The following is a 22,918-nucleotide window of genomic DNA, read 5'->3' on the forward strand; positions in this document are numbered from 1 at the left end:
CCATCTTCAGAATTTGAAAGAGAGTATTCCTGTCAACATTGTCAAAAGCTTTCTCCAAGTCTACAAATGCTAGAAACGTAGGTTTCCCTTTACTTAATCTTTCTTCTAAGATAAGTCGTAAGGTCAGTATTGCCTCACGTGTTCCAACATTTCTACAGAATCCAAACTGATCCTCCCCGAGGTCAGCATCTACCAGTTTTTCCATTCGTCTGTAAAGAATTCGCGTTAGTATTTTGCCGCTGTGACTTATTAAACTGATAGTTCGGTAATTTTCACATCTGTCAGCACCTGCTTTCTTTGGGATTGGAATTATTATATTCTTCTTGAATTCTAAGGGTATTTCGCCTGTCTCATACATCTTGCTCACCAGATTGTAGAGTTTTATCATGACTGGCTGTCCCAAGGCCGTCAGTAGTTCTAACGGAATGTTGTCTACTCCCGGGGCCTTGTTTCGACTCAAGTCTTTCAGTGCTCTGTCAAACTCTTCACGCAGTATCTTATCTCCCATTTCGTCTTCATCTACATCCTCTTCCCTTTCAATAATATTGTCCTCAAGTACATTGCCCTTGTATAAACCCTCTACTACTCCTTCCACCTTTCAGCTTTCCCTTCTTTGCTTAGAACTGGGTTTCCATCTGAGCTCTTGATATTCATACAAGTGGTTCTCTTTTCTACAAAGGTCTCTTTAATTTTCCTGTAGGCAGTATCTATATTACATCTAGTGAAATAAGCCTTTACATCCTTATATTTGTCCTCTAGCCATCCCTGCTTAGCCATTTTGCACTTCCTGTCGATATCATTTGTGAGACGTTTGTATTCCTTTTTGCTTGCTTCGTTTACTGCATTTTTATATTTTCTCCTTTCATCTATTAAATTCAATATTTCTTCTGTTACCCAAGCATTTATACTAGCCCTCATCTTTTTACTTACTTCATCCTCTGCTGCCTTCACTACTTCATCTCTCAAAGCTACCAATTCTTCTTCTACTGTATTTCTTTCCCCCATTCCTGTCAATTGTTCCCTTATTCTCTTCCTGAAACTCTGTACAACCTCTGGTTTAAACAGTTTATCCAGCTCCAATCTCCTTAAATTCCCACCTTTTTGCAGTTTCAGTTTATCCAGCTCCAATCTCCTTAAATTCCCACCTTTTTGTAGTTTCTTCAGTTTTAATCTACAGTTCATAACCAATAGATTGTGGTCAGAGTCCACATCTGCCCCTGGAAATAGCTTACAATTTAAAACCTGGTTCCTAAATCTCTGTCTTACCATTATATAATCTATCTGAAAACTGTCAGTATCTCCAGGCTTCTTCCATGTATACAACCTTCTTTTACGATTCTTGAACCAAGTGTTAGCTGTGATTAAGTTGTGCTCTGTGCAAAATTCTTTCATTTCTTAGCCCCAATCCATATTCACCTACTATGTTTCCTTCTCTCCCTTTTCCTACTACCGAATTCCAGTAACCCATGACTATTAAGTTTTCATCTCCCTTCACTATCTGAATAATTTCTTTTATTTCATATTTCTTTGTCATATGCAGAGCTAGTTGGCATATAAACTTGTACGACTGTAGTAGGCATGGGCTTCGTGTCTATCTTGGCCACAATAAGGCGTTCACTATACTGTTTGTAGTAGCTTACCCGCACTCCTATTTTTTATTCATTTTTAAACCGATATCTGCACAATTTAGTTTATCCCATGGTAAATTCATATTATTACTTGAAAGTAGTTTTCCACATAAGCTAATCAGAAAAGACATTAAACAGCAATGTAAAAATTCATGATACTAGATGAATTTAAGTATTTAGTGAAAGGAAGAGGGAAACACGCCTATTGACAACAATAAGTAAAGATCCTACAGTAGGAGTGAACTGCAAAAACTATGCAGAATTACTGAGAAAACTTATGAAAAAAAATCAAGTCCATTATTTCAGAAGTCAGTAATTTTGATAACATATTAAATCTATGCAAAGTGTAGTGAAATGAAAGATGGGACGACAGGTGCACAGAACAGGGGAACATCATTACTCATTTAAAGGCAAGGGCAATAAATGATTAGTCAGAAATAGTAGATATGTTTAATAATCATATAGCAGTATGTTGAAAAAGTATGTCAATAAACAAAAGTCTCACTTACTTCTTCTGAGGTTAAGAAAATCATACATTCTATCAAAAATAAAACCCCATCTGGATTTTATGGCGTTTTCAACAGAATATGAAAGACTTGTTCCCATATAATACTTGCTGTCTTTTCTAAAATATGTAATGCATCACTAACTTAGAGATTCTTAAAACCTGTTATCAGAAACGTGATAGATGGGATGTCAAACCTGTTTACACATTTCACCACACGACACCATTTCCTGAAATTTATGAGAATGATACATATTGTGGAACAATATTCCACCTGTGACATCATAATATCTTCAGTAAACCACAGCATGGAGTTGATGGGATAGTGAGCCTATGTATAATGGCATATTTAACAAAAAGAAGTTCAAAGTCTTACTTAATAATTCAACCAATGTAAACAGGGGAGATTCTTCTGACAGAGAAGAAAATGATTATGGGGGTCCACAAGGTTCAATCTTAGAGCCATTATTGTTTCTCATTAATGTAAGTGACTTTCCATTTAATATACAACAAGCAGAGTTAGTTCTTTCTGTTTATGACACTAGTATTGCAATCAATCACAAAATACACACAGCAACAGAAGAAATGGTAAGCAATATTTTTAATACACACATCAAAAAAATGTTTTGCATCACCCCGGTTCCCAGAACTCGTGAAGACAGACATTGACTGTGGACATTGTGTCACAGACACAGTCCTTTTGACTGTTCAGAGATGTCACTAAACCCACCCAAAAATGTAAACAACCATGCATGAGCAGCGCCTATTAGACAGAGGGGATCCAACAGCCAATCAGTTCCAGTCATTCCAGCAGAAAGGAGGTACAAGCCTTGTGTTATCTGTAGTTCAACCATGCCTAGACAGTCAATATCACAGTTCCATTGTTACTTTGTGCCAGGAAAAGCTCTCAGCAAGAGAAGTGTCCAAGCGTCTCAGAGTGAACCAAAGTGATGTTATTCGGACATGGAGGAGCTAAAGAGAGACAGGAACTTCCAATGACATGGCTCACTCAGGCCCCTCAAGGGCTACTACTGCAGTGGACGACCACTATCTACAGATTATGGCTCAGAAGAACTCTGACAGCAATGCCACCATGTTGAATAGTGCTTTTCGTGCAGGCACAAGACGTCATGTTATGACTCAAACTGTGCACAATAGGCTGCATGATGTGCTCACTTCAGACAGACATTGATGCATGCCTGTATTCATCATGGCATACTATCCACAAGTTCATCAAGGCACTGTTGTTCCAGATTGCCCCACTTCTCAACGGCGATCTGGCGTAGATCCCTCAGAGAGTTTGGTGGGTTACGTCATCCATAAACACCATGCAGCATGATACAGATGGGCCCAGCAACATGCCGAATGGATCACTCAGGATTGGCATCACGTTCTCTTCACCGATTAGTATTGCATATGCCTTCAACCAGACAATCGTTGGAGATGTGTTTGGAGGCAACCTGAACAGGCTGAATGCCTTAGACACACTGTCCAGCAAGTGCAGCAAGGTAGAGGTTCCCTGATGTTTCGGGCTGGCATTATGTGGGGCTGACGTATGCTGCTGGTAGTCGTGGAAGGCACCAAAACAGTTGTACGATATGTGAATGCCATACTCTGACCGATACTGTAACCATATCAGCAGCATATTGGTGAGGCATTCATCTTGATGGATGACAATTCGCGTCCCCATTGTGCACATCTTGTGAATGACTTCCTTCAGGATAATGACATTGCTTGACTGAAGTGGCTAGCATGTTCTCCAGACATGAACACACTCAAACATTCCTGGGATTGATTGAAAAGGGCTGTTTATGGATGACATAACCCACCAAACACTCTGAGGGATCTACGCCAGATCGCCGTTGAGGAGTGGGACAATCTGGACCAACAGTGCCTTGATGAACTTGTGGATAGTATGCCCACGATGAATACAAGCATGCATCAATGCAAGTGGACTTGCTACTGGTTATTAGACGTACGGGTGTGTACAGCAATCTTGACCACCTCTGAAGTTCTTGCTGTATGGTGGTACAACATTCAATGTGTGATTTTCATGAGCAATAAAAAGGGTGTAAATGATGTTTGTGTTGATCTCTATTCCAATTTTCTGTATTGGTCTCGAACTCTTGGAACTGACGTGATGCAAAACTTTTTTTGATGTGTGTAGTTTTCCTGACTGGTTTTCTATAAATGGCATCATGTCAGTTTTTAAAAGACACAACGAATATTTCTGCGCATCTATAAATACTACACCAATAGTAATAATAACTATGGTGGAAACTTCATAACTTTTAGATGCCTATACTGGTAAGAAATTAGTAAAAAAATTGGAAGTATTAAAACAACTTAGTTCAGTCTCATTTGCACTTCAAAATATTGCAAATCTTTGGGAGAGAGTAGCCAGTAACTGCAAATATATTTTGTGTATTTTCATTCAGTAATAGAAAAATTTTCTGAGTTAACTCATCTTTCAAGAACAATACGTCCATTGTGTAAAAAAGTACCGTAACATGTGGTTCTCACCCATGATCATTTTGTACACAGCTGTTTGAGGAGTTAGGCATTTGAACTTCACAATCTATTTATTCCCTAATATACTTTTCATAAACAACCCACTGCTGTTCAAAAGAAACAATGACACACATAATTACAACATCAGAAGAAAAAAGTGACAGTCATTGTTCCAAATTAAGGTCATCTTTAGCAGAAAATAAGTTTCACAATGCTGCCACAAATATTTATCACTTTCCCCCAATGATATAGAATGTCTGACAGGCAGCAAAGGTAAGTTTTAAAACAACTGGAAAAGTGTCTCCTCGACAACTCATATTCCACAGCAGAAATTATATTTTTGTAGATTGTACAATGTGATGGGTACAAATTACTAAATCATATCTGCATTTAAAAGGAAGGTCGGCATGCAGTCTTACTTAAATATGAATGTGTAATGTGAACGTAAAATGACTCATTCAACATCATTATGATTAATTGTACAAATGATCCATGGAAACTAAAACTAATTAACTTCAATATGGTCTTCACCTTCACAACTCCATTTCTGAAAGATTTTGTTTTACAGCATGGGCACCACTTGCACCCAATTCAGCAATGTCAGTGCAAATATTGTGATAACCTTGCCAGTGTCTTTACAGAAAGACAATACTGTGTTCAGTTAATTCATAAATACATATCTTTATTATTTATTAAATAAATCTCTTTTACTGCTATGCATGCAACTGCATGGTTTGTTCTTTTTTCATGTGATGTCAACATCGAGCATAATGGGCTTATGTAGGCACCATTAGTTCACAGGCAATTCCATATAAAATCATAAAAATGCGCCTTTTCACCATTTTTTGTACCAAAACTAAGTTGTGTATACCAAGAGGACTATGAACAGAAAATAGCTGAGATTTTTATGATATATTCCTAAGATCCAGATCTCAAATAATATTGAAGATTTTCTTAATATATTTGTCTGTTACTGAGATACAGAGATTCAAATTTTACCCTAGTTCTATATGAAAAACCAGGTATGACAAAAAATCTAAATAATAAATAATCACAGAAATTGCTCAGTTCTTATTAGCACATTTACGAGGCATTTATCCAGAAGTGTGAGAAATACTCCATAAAGTGGGATGAGGCAGTGGGAACAAGTAGGAAAAGTAATAAGTACTGGAAGATAGTAGGCAGTGGTTGTGGTACAGAAAAAACAAAGGAGACAATGACAGAGTGAGAGAAAGACAGGGACACTCTGGTAGTGGAACTTGGTTGACAATGGCAGGACGGTGCTGGGAAAAGAGTGATGGAGACAGTGCCAGTGAGAGAGGAATAGAGATGGAGAAAGTGGGAATGAGTGATAGCCAGTGATAATGACAGAGAGGATCTATGAGAATGACAAGGAGGAAGAGAGAGGCAGTAACAGCAAGAAGAGACAGCAACAGTGGGAAGGAAAGAATGAGAGAGAGATAGCAAAAGAGAGATAGTGACAGTGAGAGGGGACAGTAGTAGTAGGACGGAATGAAGGAGACAATGACAGTTAGAGAGACACAAAGAGACAATGACAATGAGCTGGGCCAAAGGAGTAAGTGAGAATGGGCAAGTGGTAATGGATTGGTATGAGCACCTTACAGCGATGGGCCAGGGAGTGTGAGTGAGTTACAGTTAGGTGGGCCTGTGGGAGTGAGAGGTGACTTTCATGTTAAAAGGAACTTGAATATGTTCATATGCCAAAATTGTTTGGGCAAATTTTTAGAGGTTATCAGGAAGGTAGAATGATCCACTTTTTGTTCAGAGTCTTTTAAATAACAGCTTACTCACCTTTTGTATTCTAATAGAAGCATTTCTTCATTGGTCATTTACACTCATATCTCCAGCAAAACTGTTGCTATTACTTGCCTCCCATGAGTGAGTACTCTATGTATCAACCAAAGGCCTAGTGAAACATCTACATCCTTCACTGGGACATCAACCATTTCTTTTACCCCTTAACACAAGGTCATTTGAAAGACCCTGCCCAAAACCCTGCCTTCCTCTTCAAATGGTTATTACATCATCGACCCCTAAGCATGTCATAGTTCATCCATACACCACTTATATTCTCAGTCTTGGACCCTATGAGTCAGTGTCTCGTAAATGCAAGATCTGTCCTGTACACCCATCAAACACTTCCTACTGAAGCACTACACAGACAATTCCTTGCTATTATATGTGGAGGCAGCTATGTCATCTACCAGCTGTGTTGCAACTACTGTGCAGTTTACAAGGTAGTTACATCTAAGGTATCTTATCCACTGTTTGCTGGGTATAGGCTTGTTCACTCAGGATTCCTGAATGATTAACAGTTGTCAACTACCATAAACCCTAAGAATGTTTCATCTACTGCTGATGGCAGTGACACTAAAAGGTGATACATCTCAGAGTATGGGGATCTTAACTTAAAGGTCTAACATCTTTTCTTTTTTTCATGGAATTGACTGCTGCTAAAGTCACTTTAGTAACTTCACTGTATGTGTTTAGGGAAGATATGGATATATCAATATGTCCACAACCTGAAATGGGCACCTCCGTTGGGGAAGCTGCTGATATCAGAGGCTGGAACCTAAAATTCTGTAGTTGGCCAATATAATATCATCTGGTAGCTTTCTCACCCTCAGCTTTTCCTTCACTAGCTGCTGTTATCTGATTCTTCCTCTATGAAGTGAACTTCAACTGCCACTGCTGTTAACCTGAGGATGGATTGGAGTTGTATTTTGACTACCATACTTTACAAATTCCTGCATGACTAGAGTGACGGGTCTGTTATCTGGACTCCATGGGCTTGCATAATATTTCTATATAATTCTTCTATTTAATAAGCATGTGGCTTCCACCACCATAAGTCTTATCTGGAGCAGTGGTTAACAGTTTGACCACTGGCAGCATTTGGTAAATGTTTCATTTTGGCCATTTCTCCATGTTATTTCAAAACATCAGTTTTAACGTAATAAATGGGGTGTGGCCAAATTCGATGCAACTCATATATCTGAGGAAGAGATTATTACTGGAAAATAAGAGCTCCAACTACCTGTTATATAAGTGCTTTAATTATCAGAATAAAAAACTTATATTTTACACATTTGTGCACTGTGCAAAAACAGTCCATGCACATGAAACTCTGAGGAAAAATTTGGCATTTCAGTGACACCTACTTGTATGTTTGATAGCATGCTTTTACCCACCAGCTTTGAAGAGTTTGTGGTAACAGCTGTTACGTCTTCTCACTAGAATTTCAACTAGTTTGTGATTGCCATTCATTGATGTCTTCCGAACATCATCAATCACGAGGAACGCACTTGCAATAGCCTCGTGGAAAGCAATGATACCCATTTTTTGTTTTGTAATTTGAACAAAGTATGAGCATTTACGATAGCAGTATTGATTAGTAATTCAAAGGCCACTTTGTGGTACCACTTCCACCCACTTCCACAAGCGTGAGTCATAGGTTTTCTTTTGATCTGAAAGATCAATGAAGGGTTTTGCTGCATTATAATCCACAGTTGCATTTGGTTTTTCCACTTCACCTCTCCTTGTTTTCACTGCCACAAGCTCAGGTTTATGTTTGGTTGTCAAAAAATTGACATCACTCTTGTCACACCACTTTCCAACAACAACCTTTGAGTTGTTTTCCACAACCACCATTTACCATTCTTCAACTTTTTCATGATGATAGTTTTCAGATCTTCCCTTCTTTTTGCGTGGAGTGTTCCCACCAGATGAGTTTGTGTTCATAGAAGAATGTGCACCAAGTTCACAATAGTGTAAAAGTTATCTACAAAGAGGGTCCTTCCAGAATTTGAAAGTGAATCAATTAATTCTAAGATGGCTGCCATTGTTAGGTCTACAGCATTAACTTCTTTTCCATGATATGCTTAACATTCCAAGTATATCCATCTACAGCACAATCTTGGGATAATTTCCCTTCATATTTAAAACATTTTCCACGAACATACTGATGAAATCATAACCTTCCACAAAATGGAACCATTGTTTCATCAATACAAACAGACGATTCACAAGCTTCTTAATTTTGAACACCTTGTCATGTTCATCTATGTTTTCATTGTCACAAGAATGGATGCAACTGAGGAGCAAATAAAACATATTTTGGGACATAACAGAAGACACCTGGTTTTTGTAAAGTGGATTCTGATGCTAATAATCCTCCAGGCCCCATCCACAACATAAGCCCCATAAATTTTCTCTATTCAACAACGCGGATATCACTCCACAAAGTCAGTCTGCATGATGGTGATAATGTTTCTGCAGCTATTTCACTAACAATCTTTTGCTCAGTATTGTTTGTTTCATTCACTATGAAATTGCACATTTCTTCATCAAGTAAAACATTGTAAACATCAATGGGATGGATATTTGCAGGTAGATTGTAAAAAAAAAAAAAGAATGTTTAGGTTTTATTCAGGAAGTAGGGAGCCCATCAGCAGAAGAGATCTCTTCAGACAGCTCACTTTCACTGTCTTCATCAGTGGAAGACGAAACTTTGTTTTCCCAATTTGTAGACGTATTATTTGTAACTTTCACATGTACCTTTTGTTTCTTCAAAGGAATTAACACTACTTCATCTTCACTACTACTCCCGCTCAGGGAATGATCATGGTAATCTGGGTCACAATCACTACCGCTTCCAAAGAGTGATTCATCACATAAATCAATTTCTCCAATCATTTTCAGATTCTCTCCTCATGTGAATCAATTTTTCACCGAACATCTATAAAATCTTACTGAAAACAAGCACTACACATTGCCACATAGGTAAAAAAAAAATATCTGTGCCAGCAAGGAACATGTACTGAAGTTACATCGTAAACAGGTAACAACTGCCTGTCATCCATTCCTGCCACTACAAAACCATCATCACAATACTTTTACCACTGGCCAGTATAATGTGAAACTCATTTGATTTCAATGCAGGTGTGACTGTATATACTCAAGAACCCCCATGTCATCAAATATGATGCACATGGCGAAAACGGAAAAACTGATGTGCATCAACTATGATGCACAAGGTGGTGAAAGTTTTAATACACACATCAAAAAAAGTTTTGCATCACCCCGGTTCCCAGAACTCGTGAAGACAGACATTGACTGTGGATATTGTATCACAGACACAGTCCCTTTGACTGTTCATAGATGTCACTAAATCCATCCAAATATGTAAACAACAATGCATAAGCAGCGCCCATTAGATGGAGAAGGTCCAACAGCCGATCAGTTCCAGTACTTCCACCAGAAAGGGGGTACATGGTTCATGTTATCTGTAGTTCAATCATGCCTAGATGGTCAATAGTGCAGTTTCATTGTTACTTTGTGCCAGGAAGGGTTCTCAACAAGGGAAGTGGCCAGGTACCTCGTAGTGAACCAAAGCAATGTTGTTCGGACATGGAGGAGATACAGAGAGACAGGACCTGTCAATGACATCCATTTCTCAGGCCGCCCAAGGGCTATTACTGCAGTAGATGACCGCTACCTATGGATCATGGCTTGGATGGCTTGGAGGAACCATGACAGCAAATCTGCCATTTTCAGAAATGCTTTTTGTGCAGCCACAAGACATCATATTACAACTCAAAATGTGTGCAATATGCTGTATGATGTGCAACTTGACTCCCGACATCCATAGTGAGGTCCATCTTTGCAACCATGACACCATGTAGCATTGTACAGATGGGCCCAACAACATGCTAAATGGACTGCTCAGGATTAGTATCACATTCTCTTCATTGATGAGTGTCGCATATGCCTTCAACCAGACAATCATTGGAGATGTGCTTGGAGGCAACCCGGTCTGGCTGAACACCTTAGACACATTGTCCAGTGAGTGTGGCATGGTGGAGGTTCTCTGCTGTTTTGGGGTAGCAAAATGGTTCTAATGGCTCTGAGCACTATGGGACTTAACATCTGTGGTCATCAGTCCCCTAGAACTTAGAACTACGTAAACCTAACTAACCTAAGGAGATCACATACATCCATGCCCGAGGCAGGATTCAAACCTGCGACCGTAGCAGTCGCGTGGTTCCGGACTGAGCGCCTAGAACCGCTAGACCACCATGGCTGGCTTGGGGTAGCATTATATGGGGTCAACATATGCTGCTTATGGTCATGGAAGGCACCATAACGGTTGTACGATAAGTGAATACCATCTTCTGACCGATAGTGGAACCATATCGGCAGCATATTGGCAAGACATTCATCTTCATGGCCGACAATTTGCACCCCCATCATCCACATCTTGTAAATGACTTCCTTCCTTCAGGATAAAAACATCATTCGATTAGAGTGACCAGGCGTTCTCCAGACATGAACCCTATCGAACATATCTGGGATAGATTGAAAAGGGCTGTTTATGAATGATGTAACCCACCAAACACTCTGAGGGATCTACGCCGAATCGCTGTTGAGGAGTGGGACAATCTGGACCAACAGTGTCTTGATGAACTTGTGGATAGTATGCCATGACGAATACAGGCATACATCAATACATGAGGATGTGCTACTGGGTATTAGATGTACCAGTGTGTACAGCAATCAGGGGCACCACCTCTGAAGGTCTCGCTTTATGGTGGTACAACCTTTGTATGATTGTCATGAGCAATAAAAAGGGTAGAAATGATGTTTATGTTGATCTCTTTTTCAATTTTCTCTACAGGTTCCAGCATCTCGGAACCATGGTGATGGAAAACTTTTTTTTGATGTGTGTCTTAAAATTGCAACATATGTGTACAACAGTGCAGTAACGCTTGGTTTTACATTAATTTTGATCAGGGACTATGATAGTTTGCTTTTGTGGACGATCATAAAATATAATTTTATGTTCCAGAAATTTAATTTTAATGCACACAATGTTCTAGGGGATCTTACACAAAATTTCCTAGTAGTGGAACAGTTGAGAGCATTGTATCAAACATATCTCTTGATATGCTCTCCTTCCCCAGCAGATGTTGCTCTCTGGGGTGTACCTGACAATGTGCTCTCCAGTAACAGATTCATAAGGAATTCAGACCGCAGACTGAGAGGAGCCCAAACAAAGGGTAACTAGATGTTGTACACATAACTACTGTGCTTGAACCTCATGACTATCCAGGTATGGGTGGATCACATTATGACTATGTTCACCTAACTGGTAACACAGTCATTCCAAAATCTGCAGACAACCTACGTCCTAGTGAACTGAGGAAAGTCGCTCTGCGATCTGAGCCAGGTTAACTATTGAAACCCTCGTGTTGCATGTCATGAATGACACAACATTACAAGCCAAAGTCAGAAGAAGGGACAGATGTAAGGAGTTCAGGTATAGTGTAAAATGGTAGCCTCAATAAGAACACAAGAGATAAAATGCACACAGAACATACTGACCAAGTGACAACTAATGGCAGTAGGATACAGTCTTACATCACCACAGAGTCATCATTGATAAGAGGCAGTTTGTATATCTGTTTAAAGCAATGAGCTACTTTATAACAGTTCCTTTGCAGTGTAAGATCTGGAGCCAGTATCATCTAGTTTTTAGTAAGACACCTGGTTGTTGTAGGACACCATGCTGCAGCACCTGTGATGGAACGCTATGAACATCCTCCATAACCTGTTCAATTTGATCAAGAACAAGACACTTCTCCAACTTGTGACACAATGCAATATTCACGTCTCCCATAAAACCATATAAGAACAGTAAATATCCAAGTAGTGTTGCCGTCAACAGCTACATAGAAAAGATATCAGAGCAGTGAGTAAGCTATCATCTTATCTGGCTCACAAATCTAGTGAGCTCCTTAGTTTGGTTCCAGAATTATTTGAGGAGATATCATTCCATCACTGATAATCTGACATTCCTGATGACATCTATACAGTACGCTCTCCTATAAAAGCATATTTTTCAATTTTTGAAAGGATAATGACCCCACTGTGAGGGATGTTAGTCTCAGAAACTTCCTTCAGTGGAACTTTCAAGTACATTGTCTCTTCTTTGTCTGCTTATTCTTGTCGTGCCAAATTCTACTGATTCAGGGAAGCTCTGTTGAGATATTTTGCATATCATTTACTACAAATATGCATTGGAAAAGTAGGACATTACTCCAAGTGCTAGAGAATCAGTGAGATTTTGAGGCCTTCTTTCTGATGGCACACTTTATCAGTTACTATGTATGAGGGGGATCTGGAAGCAAGGAAACAAGTGCAGAATGTCCTTGAGCATATAGTCACAAGTGTTTGGAAGAAGACATTACACAACTATTCCAGTTTTACAATGCTGTCATATGGCATTGGTTGGATTAACAACGCTCACAGTCCAGCACAAACTTTGTATATTAAGGTCACATTTTCTATACATCATGAGGTTGTAACCATACAAGACCAGCTCATAGCCAGTGTTTGTGCTGACTAAAGCTAGTGAGCTCCCACTGAACATTCAACATCATTTCCTCATAGTGCAGGTTATTGTCAGATTCACAAGATCAGATCTACAAGACTGCCCACAAGAAATGGAACTATCTGTATATTTATGAAATGCAGATCTAGTGGCCCTTAGGTGGAACATTTGAGTATTACACCTCCCTTCTAGAAATGGAACCACACACTTCCTAAATAGTAAGGAGCTCAAATTATTAACATTTATTTTTTGTAACCGAAGGCAATGAAACATGAAATACAGAAATTTATGGGCTTCAAATTCAAAAACAACTGTGAAGTAATGAGTTAGGTTTGTGACGGTTCTTCATGTGGTATAAAACAGATGGCTTCTGAAATTATGACATAAAAAATAGGGTAACACAACTTTCCAGTAACACACATTATCAATGAAAATACTGTATCTTGCTTCTAGTGCATGCGAGTGTGAGTGCACCGAGTGTGATGTCACCACGTGTGTGTGCTTGAATCGACCCAATCGATCAGCGTGTCCAACCACCAGAGGTCGCCTGCGGGGTGCATGCACATGGCATGTCTCTGCCATACTTTCTGCCACTGACTCACACATATATATGTGCAGAGCAGTTCTGACTCTCCCTCTATGTCTCTTCCAGCTGTACTGCTCACATCAATTGTTCTGTCTTGTTACATGTGGATTCACAAAAGGCTTATTTCCATTATTTTTCAGAGGTTTATGAATAAAGCTTGGATCTGCTTAGTGTATTACTTTGTTGCTAAATGTCTGGTGATGACGATGGGATGGTTTCTGCATGTGCAGTCTTTAAGTGCAGTTTCATCAAGCCAATCATTATGGACACCATGCTGCTAGTCCTCACTGAACAGCTTAGTTCAGAAGGAACCACTTTGTCAGCTTTCTTTAACAGAGAGGGCACCATTCCACTGGTCCCTCCACACACTTTTCATCAACATGATGAGTAAGCCACAGATTCGGAAGTTTCCAAAAAATAACTCAGACAGCTTTTTTTGACTTTCAGTGTGACTCAAATTTGTCCAAAACCTTCCTGCTCTCATGGAGTCTCTAAAATGTATCAATTACTGTGTCTGCCTGCTCCTTTACTAGAACTGGGAACTCTTACTTTTGATCACATGCACAATTTACTGTCTAACTAGCATTGCAAACAAATGCATATCATAGTGGCGCCACAAGAAAAATCAAATGAGTAATACAGGACCTGGGCAGCCAAACTTCATGGCCTCAGCCATAAGTGTCAGCTCATTACTGATTTCTGTAATGATTCTTATGCAGATTCTATGGTGCACAACATGATCATCTGTTTAGCTCTGGACAAGGAAGTGCGCCAGAAGGCTTTACTATGTGAAAACCCCCTGTTGGCAAAGGTTTTGCAAATAGTACAATCTTCTGAAGTTTCTCAGGCTGCAGGGAACCAAATTAAAATGCGGGCTATACGGCAGTAGTGTCACAAGATGTGCCCACTAGGACAACTCATAGCTTGCACAAGGAAGCGGAAGTGGTGGTGGTAAACATGTGGGCCCAGTGCCAAGCAGACCAAGGCTGGCTCAAGCAGCCTTGACCACCACAGCACCGGCGTCAGCATTCTCTGTTACTGTCATCTCCTTTCTGTTTTGTCCAGCATGAATGTTCTGCATGCCCTAAGTGCTGGGCTACTTGTAATGCTTTCCAGAAGCAAGGCCACATAGTGTCCACATGTCATTTGCTGAAGACTGCCCAGGATATGGATACGGGCATAAACTATGTGGCTCCAATGCTTGTGACTACTCCCAAGTTGTTTATTGAGTCACGTGTTGTTTGCCAAGTGCTCCAGCCACAGGCTGACACAGGTGCTGCATTAATGTTATTGAATTCTCAAACCTATGTGAGTTTAGGCTCACTTCTGTTGAAGCGGATCATATGGAGGAGGTCAGTTGTAACAAACAGAACATTGTGTTGCTTGGACAATTTATGGCATCTTTCTCTTACAAGGCAGTGGTTCATTCCATTACATTTTTGGTGGTTGCTGATGTTGCTGCTGGGAACTTGTTTGGGATGGATGCATTTCAGGGACTTGGATTTTCTATCACTGATGCAGTTCACCTTCTGTCTGATCAGGTACCATATTCTCAATATAAAATACATTGTTTGGAGTTTTCATACTTGTTTTCAGAAGGTATAGGGTATGTTTACAAATTTTCTGCTCATATTTCTTTGAAATCCATGGCTCAGACTCACTTTTGTTGTGCATGTTCCATTCCTGTTGCCCTAAAACATCAAGTGAAAAAAGAACTGAGCAGACTTCAATCTCTATGGGTGGTACAACCTGTTATGGCTAGTGAATGGTAGTCTCATCTGGTGGAAAGTTGTGAGGGGTACTTCGGCTCTGTGGCGACTTCAGGACAAGTCAACATGCAGTTAGTTGTGGATACATATCCTCTTCCACCCCAGGAGGAACTGTTGTCGAAAATTTTGGGTCACCAGTGCTTTTCTAAAATTGATATGTCTGGATTGTATCTGCTTTTTTCTAATGATTTTAGAGCAACTGTTTACAGTGTAACCTCACAAAATCTCAGCTTTTTCAACCTTCTCTTGTTTATTTGGTGTTTGAGGTCTTGTAGGATGGTTTTTGCCCTCTACACCCGTAGACATAACAGTGAGGTGATCTGGTAGATGCCCCTAATCCATGAAGGAGCTTCAGACCTTCTTGGGTTGGATGGCCCACTACTATAAATTCCTGCTGGAGATGGCCACATTGGCCCTCCCATTGCATGCCTTGTTATGCAAGAATGTACCTTTCTGCTGGAGCTGGGACTGTGAACATGCTTTTCAAATGTTGAAATCCAAACTGCTCTTTGCCCCTTGTTTAGCTACATTCTCTCTTACCTAAATTACTTGTTGCTTCTGCTTCTAAATCTCTCACTAAGGCCCAGCAGCATTACTCTCAGGTGGAGAGAGAAGCTCTTACCATAGACCATGCTCTCTGGAAATTTTATGTTTTTTGTATGGATCAATGTTTCATCTTATTACTGACCATAACCCCTTGGTTTCCATGTTTAACCCTCCCATTTTCTTGCCTGACGAGGCAGCAAACTGCTTAAAATTCTGAGTGCTGCTCTTGTCTCACTAGAATTATGAAATCCATTTTCAACCTATGCCTAATCATACCAATGTGGATGCCTTGTCACACCTTCCTGTGGGTCCTGATCCTGACTTTGACCATGAAGAAATCCTTTGCTTCCATCTTGACATTGAAAAGCAGGTTGTGGTTGAGGGTTTCCCAATAACTAGCTCGAGCATAGTGCCTGGAGTTGCTGATGACCATGTTCCTCACTAGGTGGTTTGGTCTGTTGAATAGGGATAGCCAGATAAACCAAGGGGTTGGGCTGCAGACCTTCTGTGGAATTATTTTTCCTTACAGTATTGTCTCTATGGTCCCAGAGCAGTCATTTCTGCTGCATTACTGCGTGAGATTCTACACCTTCTCCAGGGCAATTGGGAAATTTCACCCACAGAACTGTTACCTAGAAGACATGTTTTTTGGCCAGGGATTGATGGTGAAACTGCTGGTTTTGTCACAGCTTGTCAGCAGTGTGCCAGGTAACTCCCAGAGTGGGACTGTTCCCCTGGCCTGCTCCCCACCAACTATGCAAACATATTTGGGTTCTACACCTTCTCCAGGGCAATTGGGAAATTTCACCCACGGAACTGTTAGCTAGAAGACATGTTTTTTGGCCAGGGATTGATGGTGAAATTGCTGGTTTTGTCACAGCTTGTCAGCAGTGTGCCAGGTAACTCCCAGAGTGGGACTGTTCCCCTGGTCTGCTCCCCACCAACTATGCAAACATATTTGTGTAGATTCAGCGGGTCCCTTCTTGAATTCCTATAGTCTCTTGGTTGTGGATGCATTTTCCTGGTTTCCTTAGATTCTGCAGTATGCATTGACCTCAACTGAGGTCACATTTTGTATGCTTTTTGGTAGCTTTTCTATTGAGGGATTGCCTTCTACCTTAGTTTCCAGTAATGGGCCCCAGTTTGTTTCTCTAAGCTTTCAATTGTTTAGTTCCTGTCATGGTATTCATCATGTTACAGCTCCACCATTCCACTCAGTCAAAATGACTACTGCATATGTTCAAGTCTCAAATGAAAAGGTCTTTTGTGGATTCTTCACTGGATGATGCCTTTCTCCATTTTCTGAGCACTTGGAAAACTTCATGCCTATGAGGCAGTAGAGCCCAGCTGAGATACTTCATAGCCAGCAGCCATGCATACTCTTCCACCTTCTGCAGCCATGCTTTAGTGCCTGCCCGGCACCTTGTTCCCCCCCTTCCATTGGTGCTGGCTGCAGCTGCTCTGCGTATGATGGATGTGTCTCTCGTCAGGCCACTGGCAGCTCTTCCATCACCTGTGTGCTTGCTTCAGCACTGACTGTCTCACTCTATGTTCATCCAGTTGTAATGCTGACATCAGTTGTTCTGTGTCTTGTTATATGTGGTTTTAAGAGAGGCTTATTTCCATTACTGTTCAGAGGTTTATGAATAAAAATAATAGTCATATTTGTGTTATCTGTATCAGTTTCATGTATTACTTGGTTACTACAGAAACCACTTTGGCAATCATAGTTTTACAAATCCAAGAAAATCTGTAATTTGAATGTAGCAGCAGTAAAACTACCACTATAGAAGTATGAGGGTTGTCATCAATGAGCTACGGTATGCTGACCTCAAAAAATGTCACACAAGTTGCATGATATTGAATGCAAGACAGAATCCTAGAGACATTTTGTTAGTACTGTAACAGCAGTCCTGTAGTTACAGCTGAGAAGTACATGCAATCAGTCTCAGAAAATTAGTATGTTCACAGATGGCATTGTAGCACTGGATTACATGACAATCTTAAAAAATTAAATTAATGATGAATATAATAGAGGGAAACATTCCACATGGGAAAAATATATCTAAAAACAAAGTTGATGTGACTTATCAAACAAAAGCGCTGGCAGGTCGATAGATACACAAACAAACACAAACATACACACAAAATTCAAGCTTTCGCAACCAATGGTTACTTCTTCAGGAAAGAGGGAAGGAGAGGAAAAGACGAAAGGATGTGGGTTTTAAGGGAGAGGGTAAGGAGTCATTCCAATCCCGGGAGCGGAAAGACTTACCTTAAGGGGAAAAAGGACAGGTATACACTCACACACACACACACACACACACACACACACACACATATCCATCTGCACATACACAGACACAAGTAGAAATTTGTAAAGGCAAAGAGTTTGGGCAGAGATGTCAGTCGAGGCGGAAGTACACAGGCAAAGATGTTGTTGAAAGACAGGTGAGGTATGAGGGGCGGCAACTTGAAATTAGTGGAGGTTAAGGCCTGGCGGATAACGAGAAGGTGTACACGATAAAAGGCAGAGCCACGTGTGAAAGCACCCACATGATTTACCAACTGACCTGCCTACACTGTGAAGCTTTCTATGTGGGAATGACCAGCAACAAACTGTCCATTCGCATGAATGGACATAGGCAGACAGTGTTTGTTGGTAATGAGGATCACCCTGTGGCTAAACACCCCTTGGTGCACGGCCACCTCATCTTGGCACAGTGTTACACCGTCCGGGTTATCTGGATACTTCCCACTAACACCAACCTGTCAGAACTCCGGAGATGGGAAGTTGCCCTTCAGTATATCCTCTCTTCTCGTTATCCGCCAGGCCTCAACCTCTGCTAATTTCAAGTTGCCGCCGCTCATACCTCACCTGTCTTTCAACAACATCTTTGCCTGTGTACTTCCGCCTCGACTGACATCTCTGCCAAAACTCTTTGCCTTTATAAATGTCTACTTGTGTTTGTGTATGTGCGGATGGATATGTGTGTGTGTGCAAGTGTATACCTGTCATTTTTTCCCCTTAAGGTAAGTATTTCCGCTCACGGGATTGGAATGACTCCTTACCCTCTCCCTTAAAACCCACATCCTTTCGTCTTTCGCTCTCCTTCCCTCTTTCCTGAAGAAGCAACCATTGGTTGCAAAAGCTTGAATTTTGTGTGTATGTTTGTGTTTGTTTGTGTATCTATCGACCTGCCAGCGCTTTTGTTTCGTAAGTCACATCAACTTTGTTTTTAGATATATTAAAAAATAAAATAAAATACTGTATCATCCAATGTCATGATTGTTGGTAGCTTAAGCAATATTGAGATAACAAAAATGGTAACTTACATAAGATAACAATAATACAAACAAAGAAGGCCACAACTGCATCTGTGCCCAGTTTTATTGTTAGTTCCTCTTGCAACATCTCACAGTTTACACCACCATATTTTTTTGGACACACACAACTATAACGGAGATCAGGTTCCTGGTTTATACAAGTACCTCCATTCAGACAAGGCATATTCAAACATTCATTGTGGTCTATACAAGCATTTCCATCATGTGACAATATTCTCCCTTCACCACATCTGAAAGATTAGAGAGAATATTATTAAAAACGTAGTACACTTTACAAGGCAACACAAATGAAAAATAAAGCTCTCATAATATTTGACTACTTACCAGAGACTCTGGTATTCCATAACTTATACAATTTGGGACTAGGATTAATAAAGTTTTGAAACTTTGCACTTCATGGGCTTGAAAGAACATAAAACAAAGTAAACAATTATCATCTTAAGATGATATTTATTTTGACAGAAAAGTAATAAAGCACAACTAAGGGACTTCACTCAAAATACACTCCTGGAAATTGAAATAAGAACACCGTGAATTCATTGTCCCAGGAAGGGAAAACTTTATTGACACATTCCTGGGGTCAGATACATCACATGATCACACTGACAGAACCACAGGCACATACACACAGGCAACAGAGCATGCACAATGTCGGCACTAGTATAGTGTATATCCACCTTTCGCAGCAATGCAGGCTACTATTCTCCCATGAAGAAGATCGTAGAGATGCTGGATGTAGTCCTGTGGAACGGCTTGCCATGCCATTTCCACCTGGCTCCTCAGTTGGACCAGCGTTCGTGCTGGACGTGCAGACTGCGTGAGACGACGCTTCATCCAGTCCAAAACATGCTCAATGGGGGACTGATCCGGAGATCTTGCTGGCCAGGGTAGTTGACTTACACCTTCTAGAGCACGTTGGGTGGCACAGGATACATGCGGACGTGCATTGTCCTGTTGGAACAGCAAGTTCCCTTGCCGGTCTAGGAATGGTAGAACGATGGGTTCAATGACGGTTTGCATGCACCGTGCACTATTCAGTGTCCCCTCGACGATCACCAGAGGTGTACGGCCAGTGTAGGAGATCGCTCCCCACACCATGATGCCGGGTGTTGGCCCTGTGTGCCTCGGTCGTATGCAGTCCTGATTGTGGCGCTCACCTGCACGGCGTCAAACACGCATACGACCATCATTGGCACCAAGGCAGAAGCGACTCTCATCGCTGAAGACGACATGTCTCCATTCGTCTGTCCATTCATGCCTGTCGCGACACCACTGGAGGCGGGCTGCACGGTGTTGGGGCGTGAGTGGAAGACGGCCTAACGGTGTGCGGGACCGTAGCCCAGCTTCATGGAGAGAGTTGCGAATGGTCCTCGCCGATACCTCAGGAGCAACAGTGTCCCTAATTTGCTGGGAAGTGGCGGTGCAGTCCCCTACGGCACTGCGTAGGATCCTATGGTCTTGGCGTGCATCCGTGCGTCGCTGTGGTCCGGTCCCAGGTCGACGGGCACGTGCACCTTCCGCCGACCACTGGCGACAACATCGATGTACTGTGGAGACCTCACGCCCCAAGTGTTGAGCAATTCGGCGGTACGTCCACCCGGCCTCCCGCATGCCCACTATACGCCCTATCGCTCAAAGTCCGTCAACTGCACATACGGTTCACGTCCACACTGTCGCAGCATGCTACCAGTGTTAAAGACTGCGATGGAGCTCTGTATGCCACGGCAAACTGGCTGACACTGACGGCGGCGGTGCACAAATGCTGCGCAGCTAGTGCCATCCGACGGCCAACACCGCGGTTCCTGGTGTGTCCGCTGTGCCGTGCGTGTGATCATTGCTTGTACAGCCCTCTCGCAGTGTCCGGAGCAAGTATGGTGGGTCTGACACACCGGTGTCAATGTGTTCTTTTTTCCATTTCCAGGAGTGTATAAGGTGCACTAACTATGTATGTTCTTCTATACAGCATGATAAACTAGCATATCACTGATAAAGTCAGACCTTTTCATACTGACAAAGTCATCTAATTTTTGCTGTTGAATGAAAGTTACTGTCAGCACATATTTAGGGTGTCACTCATTACACATTGTACAAGGATATTGTCTGAAACTTGTGGTGCTGTCAATCACAATTATTCTCATGCATATTTTCTGATTAATAGACCAATGCATATAGTAATGATCAAATTAGTGACTAACTCAATTTACTTAGATTTGCTGATAAATACACTAAGCAGCAGCCCAATGATGATGGGAAAAAGGAACAGCTAAATCTTCTGATAAAAATGTAATAAATAACTATGTTTTAAATAGCAAATGTTCCTTCACTGATGATGTATTGAAGGCATGGAGACAAAAAAAGGGTAACAAAATCCCTCATAGGAGGTTCACCATGTTCATTCACTCATTCATGATGTTGCACAGATGCCAACATTTTGATAATTATTCAGGAGAGTGGAATCAGTCAAAATGTACATTAATGTCTTAATTTGTAAAAAGCTGTCATTTCCACACTTATATCCAATAAGGTTGCTTGTAACCTACTGGTTCTTTAATATTCATAAGACACTGATACTTATAAAGGCTGTAAGAAATGAGAACTCATTTCAGTTAACACCATTACCTGTCATGCTGGAAATGAGTTTGCTGCAGTTTACACTAATCTCACAATGAGCCATGAGGTCATGCTGGTATCAGTGTCCACATCTAAATGCTGAACAAATACTATTGAATTCACTTTTTTAGCTATACATTCATGTTCACATACACAAATGATGACACCTCAGACAACATTTTACTTTCATTGGCTTCATTTTCTTTATTTCTCTTGTTTACACTAGCACTGTTTTAAATGGCAGTTAAACAATCAACATTGCACCTTTGTAATATAAAAAAAGGTCCAGGATGAAAATTACTCTTTTTGTGTTAGAAACTGTAATTATGTTTCATCAAACAAAAAAATTGCATATATCCTCAGATTGCAGACATCTGGAAATAATGATGGCAGTTGGAAGCAGATCTTATAAAACATATTTGACTTTGAAGAACTGGGAAATGTGTAAAACAATGTTGAAGCACTCTGTGAATTTCAAGAACCAGGACTGACAGTAATAGTCAATCCTCTAATACCTGAAATAAGGAACCATTATGACATACTGTATCATCCATTTGCAAAACAGGAACACTTGCAAATTCATATTACCACAATGAAGCTATGGAACTGCTTAGGCTAGTGTTCACAGATGTTCAAATAACATACAGGAATGCAGCCAGGCAACACCTTTGACAATTGTCAATATTTCGGGATATGCACATCCTACCCTTTCTAAGGCATGAATGCAGCAAGGAAGTGCTGTGCAAGAGAACTGAAAACCTCAATTTAAATAATTTAATTTCAATGGTGTCCTTAATAACACTATTCCAATAGCTGGGAGTGAATTCCAGAATCTCCATGTTGTTATATTCCAAATGATGACCATTGCTGAGGCAACTGCTCAGCTGTTGGAAGTGTTTGTGATGTCTATGCTCAGTACAATGGTTCTCCTTGGTCCTGACAATCTAAACAAAACGTCATACGCCACAACTGCAGGGAATACAATTTCCACCTTAGACGAAC

At 40.8% G+C, this 22,918-nt stretch overlaps 1 protein-coding gene across 1 annotated transcript in view; it reads right to left on the reverse strand.

The window, feature by feature from the left end:
• Positions 1-22,918, reverse strand: part of LOC126273342 (neural-cadherin-like) — a 597,074-nt gene that overhangs the window by 52,836 nt on the left and 521,320 nt on the right. Inside the window, exon 23 of the mRNA XM_049976888.1 lies at positions 19,295-19,536. Within this exon, the coding sequence (XP_049832845.1) occupies positions 19,295-19,536 (242 nt within the window). The remainder of the gene's footprint in view (positions 1-19,294; positions 19,537-22,918) is intronic.

Source organism: Schistocerca gregaria, chromosome 5 (genome assembly GCF_023897955.1).
Source record: "Schistocerca gregaria isolate iqSchGreg1 chromosome 5, iqSchGreg1.2, whole genome shotgun sequence".
In the NCBI taxonomy this organism is placed as follows: domain Eukaryota; kingdom Metazoa; phylum Arthropoda; class Insecta; order Orthoptera; family Acrididae; genus Schistocerca; species Schistocerca gregaria.